This window comes from Sinocyclocheilus anshuiensis, unplaced genomic scaffold (assembly GCF_001515605.1).
Source record: "Sinocyclocheilus anshuiensis isolate Anshui unplaced genomic scaffold, SAMN03320099.WGS_v1.1 scaffold300, whole genome shotgun sequence".
Taxonomy (NCBI): domain Eukaryota; kingdom Metazoa; phylum Chordata; class Actinopteri; order Cypriniformes; family Cyprinidae; genus Sinocyclocheilus; species Sinocyclocheilus anshuiensis.
The window spans coordinates 2,798,577-2,808,866 of NW_015557379.1; the positions used below are offsets into that span (position 1 = coordinate 2,798,577).

At 40.5% G+C, this 10,290-nt stretch overlaps 1 protein-coding gene across 1 annotated transcript; it reads right to left on the reverse strand.

The window, feature by feature from the left end:
• Positions 1 to 3,464: 3,464 nt before the first annotated feature.
• LOC107679215 (dapper homolog 2-like) lies at positions 3,465 to 9,399 on the reverse strand. The gene is made up of 5 exons (XM_016474733.1): positions 9,338 to 9,399; positions 8,943 to 9,208; positions 6,604 to 6,736; positions 6,068 to 6,361; positions 3,465 to 5,911 (listed from the first exon to the last, which is right to left on the reverse strand). Exons 2-5 carry the CDS (start codon positions 9,195 to 9,197, stop codon positions 4,068 to 4,070), a joined length of 2,526 nt encoding a protein of 841 aa, XP_016330219.1. The 5' UTR covers positions 9,198 to 9,208; positions 9,338 to 9,399; the 3' UTR covers positions 3,465 to 4,067.
• Between the last annotated feature and the right edge of the window lie 891 nt (positions 9,400 to 10,290).

Consider the following 10,290-nt stretch of genomic DNA (forward strand, 5'->3'; position numbering starts at 1 on the left):
GAACAATGTTTAAAGGGGTCATATGATGCCCATTTTCCACAAGTTGATATGATTCTTTAGGGTCTTAATGAAAAGTCTGTAACATAGTTTGGTTAAAATTTCTCAATGGTAGTGTAAAAACACCTTTTTTTTACCCTGTCAAAAACAGCTCTTTTCTGATCAAGCTGTTTTTGTAGCATTTCCTTTTAAATGTTAATGAGCTCTGCTGACCCCGCCCCTCTCTTCCGAGCTGCTCTCAGAGAGACGGTTTACTTTAGCCGCATTCATCGTGAAACTTTCTAATTAGCACATTATTAGGAAAGGCGATTTGCAAAGATTCATTACAAAACATTATACTCACTTCTTCTGTAGATGAGGCTGGATCATAAATGATTCATGCGAACATAGACGCATTTATGTAGATCAGGGGAGCATTCCCTTCAGAAACAAACGAAATCCACTGCGAGTTCAGTGGCTCAGATGTCGGGAGTAAATGACGACTGCTGTGTTCATTATTACATCCAACAACAGAACACCTCAATCGCTTAGGAGTCATTCTTGTCTACTCCTGCTCCAGTGTTGAAACAATGGCGGACTGATGACAGCTCACTCAGGGCGGGTCTAAGGTAAGACACCAGTCCAGTCTGTGCTGAAACGCTACTGTCAATCAAACTATCGTGGGAGGGGCCTGTCTGTGTGACGTCACACAGACAGGCATCTGAGATCGGCTCGATTTGAGAAAGGGGAAAACATTTAACCAGATTTTAAAAAAAAAACACCGGGTGGATTTTTATCATTATAGGGTGGTTGTGTACACACTGCCAACACACATTTCAGTTCAAACAACTTCTAAAAGTGCATGTAGCATCCTATGACCCCTTTAAGGCGTTTACATTACCTTTTTATATACATTCTCAAGTAATTAAAAATAATTGGTGTAAGTACCATACATGTGAACATACTCTGAAACAAGATTTCAAAGCTGTTCATCATGCTTTTGTGTTGCTTGAATAGAACTGCCTCATAAGATTTTACATGATTAAACAAGCATTTTAAAGGTCAACCACACAACAGAATGGCATGGCATAGTAGAACTAGATCAGAGAGTATTATTATGAAGTGACATGTGACATGTGGCCAAGTATGGCGACCCATACTTGGAATTAGTGCTCTGCATTTTAACCCATCCAAAGTGCACACACACAGCAGTGAACACACACACACCATGAACACACACCCGGAGCAGTGGGCAGCCATTTTTGCTTCGGCGCCCGGGGAGCAGTTGGGGTTCGGTGCCTTGCTCAAGGGCACCTCAGTCGTGGTGTTGAAGGTGGGAGAGAGCGCTGTACATTCACTCCCCCCACCCACAATCCCTGCCGGTACGAGACTCGAACCCGCAACCTTTGGGTTACGAGTCCGACTCTCTAACCATTAGGCCACGACTTCCCCGTGTGGTATTAAGTTATCATGGCATGATTTATTAAACTTTCCCAAGATAGAAAACTATTTAAAAAACAAAACAACTAATATGCTAGATACTACAATACGCAACAGAAGTAAGCAGTGTATTAGGGTTTGTCACATTAAAATATTTGAACACTTTTGGACCTTATTACCAGTGGTTTAAGTTTCTAAATACTTTTTTGGGGGCGACTGTAGACTATAACATATCTGAATAATTTAACAGCTTTACTTGTGTTAAACGTTTTAATAAATCAGGCTTTAATCTACATCTAAAATGAAGGGTAAGCTCAATGCAACTCATTTAGACAACTAAAAGCATTGGAAGGTCAAGGTTAGAGGCCAAACTGAGAAAGAAAGGTTTGAGAGTGTGTGGTCATGACCTCTATGTTGAACCTGTTGACTAGCTCCATTGTAAGGCATCAGGGTGTGTGAGATGATCCAGCTATACAGCTGGTGGAGGTGAATGCAAACACAGGGTCAGGCTTGCTGGCCTTGACCCAGCGTCAAAGAAAAACATTGTGACCTGTGCTCTCTCTTTAATCTCGTGATTTGCTTGCTGTTTTCAGTCACAGATGCAACTTTTGGGTTTTATGACACTATGCACTTAGAGGAAATTAGTGTTCAAAATCTCAAAATAAAACTAGCTAGAACGAACAACAATATTTTAGTATCAGGTGTTGCATTGTAAGACTTGATCAAAGTTAATCTATTAACAACCTTTGTCTTGTTTTCTGTTAGCTGTTTAAAGGAAACAACATTACACATTAAGCTGCATTAAAATTATATGGTTAAATGGATGCAAAACTATCAAGAGTAAGTTTGCAGATAAAACTGAGGAGAAAAACTACAAAGGACTTGCAATACAGTGCTCATCAAACAGGTGCTTTTTGTATAAAAACCACTTCCCAGAGCCAGAAACAGCCCTAAAATACATGGTCAGTTGTGTTGAATGTTTGCATTGCCATGGTGATAAGACCAAGCATTGCAGTAAATTGTAAGTAAAAGTTGATGAAATTCTAGAGTCTGTTACAGAGTTAAGCTCCTTTCAACCCAGACTAGCAAAGATAAAACACATCCAGGGGCCCAAGGTCCATCTGGTCTTCACCTGTGTTGAGTCTATTCAGAACCCTAAACCCCATTCTAACCTCTGTGACACTACAGGAATTTTAATAGAGATTCTGAGACTGAGTAAAAGAATGAGATTTAGAGATTGTCCACTCTTTGATGTCTGTCTGTCAGCTGTTTTTCTCTTTGATTCAATACTCATCTTTCATTGCCTGTTGCTTTAAAGGGGTGGTTGACTGTTTTTTTTATAGGCTTGATTGTGTTTTTTGGGGGCAGTCTAACATGTCTGTAGTTTTCTCTTCCTCTTCTCTAAAGCAGCGCAGCATGGCCTCGCCCCCTTTGCTGCGTGTTCCCGGAGGCGGGGTTTATGTAAAATTCTGGGTTCTTGACGTAACGGACCCAGGAAGTAACTCGTTGTAGTCCCTTACCAGTCATTTTTGTAGGCATTAAACTGCCAGAATTTTAAAAGACGATATCTCCGTTTGCATTGAACTTTCAGCTTCGTAACTTTGCAGATATTGTTTATGATCAAACAGCAACATTACACACTAACATTAAAAAAGTGAAATCGCAATCAACCACCCCTTTAACTGTTTTTTTTCCTCCTTAACAGCTCTGCAGCCTCAAAGCCTTCACCTTGTTCAGATAAGTCCATATCATACAGAGATTAATTGAAAACAATAGAGGTCCTGTATATGGATCTGGTCTTGTATGGATAAAAAGCCTGCACACAGATACAAGGACAATCTGAGGTGGGACAATGGACTCTTGAAAACTCTTCTGGTACGGTAATAATAATTAATTTGCTAAAAGTTTCTGTAAGTTGTACTTGCACTATAATTTGAGAGTGTGCTATATGGATGAGAAGGTAAAGGAAAACGTTTTTAAATAATATTAGAGAAATTAATTATTTGGAAAGAAAAATAAGATGCACAGCTGAAATTAATGTGAAAAAAAGCAAATTTATTGAGTTACATCAAGTACAGTTTTCTTCCCAAAGCAGTTTTAATTTTACACAATGGTTTTGATTTTAAGTAATTTTGCAAAGATATTCAAAGACCTTATTTACAATATATAGTACGAATGGCGAACGTCGGTTCTGGAGATCCACAGTCCTGCAGAGTTCAGCTCCAACCCTAATCAATCACACCTGAATAAGCTAAACAAGTTCTAAGAGTTACTAGAAAGCTATAGGCAAGTTTTAACCAAGGCAAAACTCCACAAAACTGTGGCTGTCCAGGACCGACGTTGACCAGCCCTGGTATAAAAGTTTTTATACAAATCAACAGTTGTTGGTGTTGTTGAGAAGTCCAAAGTCGCCATGTCAGTGTATGAAACTATCACTGTCATGTTCAAGGTAAAGTTGGGTGGAGATCAGTGATCGGGTTTGGCCATTTTTGGATTAGAAGTCTCCAAATACTCTTACGAGTTTGCTTGGCTCACAAGTGCAAGTAAACCATGACCAGTCCAAGTTTGTCAAGAATGGCTCCATGTGAGTCCCAAATTTCAGGTAAAGCTAAAGGTTTACTTAACAGGATCCATTCTAAGCTTTAGTGAAGCTACACCAAAGTCATAACCTTGAGTGACGCTGGCTGAAAGCGGCGGATCTTCTTCTTCAGTGCTCTGGAAGCTTTGATGCGACAGGCTGCTGGCTCTGGGCGATGGTGTTGCTGAAGAGAAAATCCCGCTGCCGTGGTCCCCATAGCAGCCTGAGCCCACACTAAACCACCTTCATCTTCCTCTTCTTCCTCCAACAGGTCCTCCTCATCCAACGAGAGACTGCTGTCCGAGTCTGAGGCTGTATGAGAGCCCTGACTGGACTCGCTGTCTCCAAAACGGTTTGTGGTGTAGTCGCTCATCTCTCCATCACTGCTTGCTGCGATAGTAGAGTGAAAGAGTGATGCACACTCTGCAGAGTACTCCGAAAACTCTGACTCACAACGAGGAGGGTAGCGGCTAGAAATTGGAGCTGCTGGATATCTAGATTCCAAGTAACTGAAGTAAGAGGAGGTGGAAAGTGAGTGGGGAAGGGCCCGTGGAGGACAACCCCACTGACCTGAGCGAGGCCTGGCAGTAACACTCCTTACCATGGCCCCCTTTCGAGAGTTTAACACCTCTTTGGATCTCTGGGTTTGGAGAGCTGGGGGCAAAGGGATCTCAGAGGAGGAAGGCCATTTCCGAGAACTTTGTTTCTTTTTGGCTTGGTCTAAAGGAAGGTTCACAGGTTCTGGGGCTTTACGGGACTTGGTGGACTTGGAGGTTTGGCTTTGTTGAAGGTGAGGGTTGTTCTGGATGCAATGCGAGTTGAAAAGTCCATTACAACTGCAATCTGAGCAAGAGTTCATCTGGGACTCTTCCAGATTTGTTACTCTCCCTTTGCATGAGCTGGACTGTTTTATGTCAGCTCGGGTTTTGGTGCAGAACTCCCGAGACAAGTGTTTATGCTGCTGTTTCTTTGTTGAAGGCTTCTCAGAGCTCTTCTTTCTAAGTTTTACAGATTTCGTTTTCTTGTCTGCCTGATGCACTTTCACCCTCTGAGACCCTGCCGGAACAAACTGTGCATGGACAAATTCTGATTGAGGTGCGCCGCCTTTATCACCAAAAGAAGCTCTACCGTCTTCCCTTCTGAAGGTAAAACTTGATCTCCTCTCTACTGGCTTTGGGACCATAGATGGGTCCTTGGAAAACTGTCCACTCCCTTTGCCTGAGAGTCCATTCTCAGACTCAGTACCAGCCTTGCTTGAGGCATTCTTTATGGGAAAGTAATTATTTTGGAGATCCATGGAAGGTGTTGCGTGTGTGCCATGGCACAATGTCTTGACCTCAGTTGCTTCGGAATTGGGCTCCAGACCAGGTGCATTCCTCTGCTGCTGATTGCTGTTTAGTGATGAAGATGTTTTTCCAGTCTCCAGTGCATTTTCTAAGGGCATTGATATTTGCTGAAGGGATCCCAGCAGTTGAGGACCATTCAGCTGTCCATAGGACATTTCTTGTGATCTGGGTCTTTGCTCCTGTGTACTAACAGTGTCATTTCTTTTTATGCTTAACAGGTTTATCTTACTGGAGCTTCGCTGTAATAGCTTGTTGATGTATCCAGCAGTCCTGGAATTTGTGGACCCTTTGTTTGGGTTTTGGGTTTCCTCTTTAAGACCCACTCCAGACATTCCATCAAGTGCTACTGGATTTCCCTGATCAGTGGTGCAACTGAAGATGGGGCTTTGTAAGGCCACAGCATGCAGTGGACTGGGATAACAGTAAACTTCTGTCCCATTGCTAGATACCAGGTTACTCTGGTATTTGGGGTCTACTGAGGGGTTTTGGAGGCTACCACAAGGGGTGGAGCTCTTCACATCAGTGGATTTGAAGCAGCCAAAACCAGGTGCAATCATTCGGTCAAGGTCCCCTGAAAGAAAGACACAAGAGAAATGGCATCAACATAATGTACTTTACATTTCAGAAGTTAAGCTGGTTATGACTATAGTGACTACAACAAGATTCTACCCATATACCCATAGTTCTTTGTTAAAACTTTACCTAAATAACACATTTTCACGCTTACCTGTGGAAACAGGTCTTTGTCTTGCTCTTTCAGCTCGAGCTGATGTTGTTCGTATACAGCTGCTACCGAGCTTCACTCCTGATCGTGGCGCATCGGTCTGGGCAGTGCTCTCATCAGCAGAACAACGACGGGACACACCAGTCTGTCCGGAACCAATACGACCATGTGGCATATATAAGGTGGGGAGATGAGGAAGCAGACTGGTTTGAGATGAGGAGGAGAGACTCTCGCTGTAGACGGAGGTGCATGAATTGGACAATGAGCCTGAACCACCATCACTGAGCTCATAGAACCCTGGGAGTAGAAATTAGCACGGTTAGATTCAATACATAGTTCATTTTTGCAACAAAAAATGCTTGATGTTGTCCTTCAGTTCTAAAAATGTTTGAAAAGCTGGTGTAAATTTTTAAAGATGATGTGTGCAATTTGTCAAACACATTAAGGCCATTTAAACAAACAGTTTACAATTCCATTTGGTATTGGCAAATGGAGCAGCAATTACAATTAGTGACATGTGAATGGGTATGTTTAGTCACCTGAACTGGGTCTGCTGTCACTCTCTAGGTGTTCAGTGGATGCTTTACACACATCCAGTTTCAGGTCATTTATCTGTTGATCTAGCTGCTGGAGATGAGTCTTCAATCCCACATCCTGTTTGTGCAGACGTGTCTGCAGGTACAACACACATTCACAAATATTAGTATGCAAATAAATCACCTTCATTTGCATGATGCATTATCACATACAATTTATTTAATGCATCATGCAGTGTTTAGTACATTTATTAACCACATTTGCAGACTTGTATATAAACTCCGTATTCATGATACAAATACTAAGCTGAAAGTTTGAGAATTGTGAATTGCAATAAACTCCAAGTCAGTCAAGCACAACAGAACTAAGTGTTCTTTGTTAAGCTATTCTTCATTCTGATTCCAAACTAACCACAGGAGAACATGGAAAACTGGATGCTTCCAGATATTTAATGGCTGATATGACTCCTGCTGTTATACGACGTAGACAAGAGAAGAAAAGACAGAGAGAGAGGAAGCAAATAAAGAAGGAAAGCGGTTGACTATTAACTAGGCAAGGATAAAGGGTAGCCCGGGGGAAGTGCTGTAAGATTACTAATCTCTCTCCTGGAGAGGAACACAAACTATTGTGTAAACCAAATGTATAGGAACAAGAGAAAATGACAATGCCAAATACAGAAAATCTATAATGGTTGACTTTAAACCAGCTTTGCAAAGTAAAGAGTCACACCTGTGCCAAACTCTGACAATGCACAAATTTTAGTCTGTCTTCTTTGTACTTGCCGGTTAGTGAAAGAAGAATGAGGAACACTAATCCGATTTTATCTGAGGGTATTACTGTAAACTATGGTTGTGTGGATAATGCAACCAGTTAAAACAAACCACTTAAACTGAGATAATCCTTATTGATAATAGGGTTATTATTATAATGAAGGGTTTTCTAAACTTAAGGGGTTTGTTGTAGCTGGGTACTGACATTTGAATGAATATGAAGGTAAACCTGCCAGATGTTTTCTCAAGGTTCCTAGATATGACTAATTAAGCCTTTCTTTTTAAAGATTGCACGATGAGCAATTTCTAGCTGATCATTTAGAGCAGAGCATAACTAGAAACATGTAATTCACTACAAAACCTTCATAACTTTTTCAGGAAATTACTTTTCCTGTAAATGTACTGATATTTTGTTTAGCTTTCTGTTCATTTTGGAAATGTACTTATGAACGGCGTATCAGAATCTTAATGCACACATACATCTGCATTGGTGGAGCTCTTATTGTAGATGATATCCACTGTGCAATTTCCTTGAGCTTATGGAAAAAAGATGCCATTTCGTGATTGATTTAAATGGTAAATTTGGTAAAGAACACTACTGCCAGTCTCTAATATGTATATAGACCAGAGTCACTTTGACCGTTGAGCATTAGAAGGGTTCAACAAAAGTCCAAAAGGTTCAAACGTGCATCGGCTGCGGGGTCAAATCTGTGTCGCCGACCGGGCCACAGCTCCTCTGTTGCCATTCTCATTAAATTGGGTTAATCATCAGAAACGGACTGGCCCCCCTCAGAGCCCTTGATTTATGACCCCTCACTATATGACCCCCAGCTGAGCCTGTGATTCAGCACTGGATTCAATCATCAAGGGCACTGCCGAACCATGCACAAAATACACACACCAGTGAATCCTCACTACAATAAGAGCACATGGGAATGTAGGTTTTATGCAAAGATTCTCATTTGCTGCTGGAAAATCTACTTAATAATGTAAGAACTGACTAGAAAACATCTGGTAGATCTATCTATATCCATTCAAATTTATCTCATCAGATCCATTCTTTGTTAACATTCAATGTCCCATTTTAAAAGAGCCATTAATGTAGTTTACATGGTTTTGTCAGCTATAAATGAAAGGACAAACTGTCTTAATGTCATGAGCATTTTTTACTTGGCTGGTGTAAATAGTCATATGACTAGAGCTGTTTAATCCACTTTGCTTCTCTAAGATGATGTCTTTGTCAAAGCTCCATAAACGTAAGGCAAATAAACGCTGTAAAAGCATAATACAAATATTATATATGATACATAAAATATTTAAATGGCCTATTATTGATTATTATTAATATGAATAAGATTGCTTTAACTCACATGAACATGTCAATGGTCAGAGCCCAAGTTTGGACTGTCTGATTCACACGGTTTTATTATTAAATGCAAAGTAAATTTAAATATGCATTTATACTTTAATATTTTTGTTGCCCACCTGTTAGAAAAAGTGATTCAACTGTCTACAATTGTCACCAAAATAAACCACAAACTTCATTCAAAATTATTAATAAGATGTCTTACCAGCTGTTGTTTGAGTAGAGTAAGTGTTGCCTCCATTCTCAGTTCCTCTGTGCTCACGTTCTCTTGTTTTGATGTCTTGGTGTCCTCTCTGTTCAGCGTCAGAGCCCAGTGCACCATGGCACTCTGTTTGTCCCGGAGGAAATGCAGCTCCTGCAGTCCAGCCAGCGCTGCGTGCAGCCTCTCTCCTGACCTTCCCCGGTCCATTCCTGCAGCTGCGCTCAGCACACCTGACCCAGGTATTTTTCTTCCCAACATTATCAGACGTGCTGTTTAGACATTTCCAGAGAGGCGAGGAAATAACGAGATCAGCTATGTGACTGAGCTTGTTCAGTGTGTGTAACAATGTGAATCAACTATTGTGTTGTTTGGACGAAGTGCATGAGTGTATACAGTACCTGTACAACCCCGCCCACCTCCGCGCTGACCGTGGAAAACCACGCCCCTCGCTGGCTGATTGGCGGACATTGGCTGAGGATGGTCAGTGAATTTGCCAATCTTGCTTTGGTAAATGTCTGAGCCATGAATGTTAATGAGGTTACGTGATCAAACGCTGGAAGCAGCCAAGCAAGCAAGCAAGGGAAAACAGTTACTAAAGTGTAGTGTAAACAAATTTATATTTATGAGCTGAGACATCGCACTGTCTGTATCAGGATTCGCAGACATCTACCAGGACACGTATCAGCATTCAGGATGCGTAGATTTCTAGATTTTCTTATTTGTCTAAGACTCTGCGTCTTAGACAAATAATGCATAAAAAATTAGTTATTCATTTTTTTTTTTTAATAATAATAATTATTATTTTATCTATTTATTTATTTACTTGTATATTCTTTCGGAATTATTGGACAGCATGACTCTAGAGATTTGTTAGTAAGGGTTGTGGAATTGTTAAATGTGATATATATGGGAAAAAAGTCTATAAAAATATTAAAACCAAAAGAGGAGTTATTCATAATAGACACAACAAATCCAGATTAAATTGTCTACCTTTTATATGTGTTTTATACGTTTATCCACGTACATACACAATAAACAAATCAAACTTCGTTAGCCACTAGCGCCCTCTTGCGTACGATGCATGATTTACAGAAAACCTGAAAACGTCAATAAACATTGATAAACATTGATCATTAAAATAAGTGCAATGGAAACATTTTAACACTATCCAGAACAAAAAAAAAATACCCAAAAGTTACATGCTAATGGTTTTGGACATATCATAGTTCATGTCTGTAAAATGACGTTCCAAGAGCTGAAGGTAAAACAATACAAAAGTATATAATAAAAATAATAGCATTTTTTTATGTGGACCATGCTGAGCGTCAAACAGAGTTTATTACACGGAGAG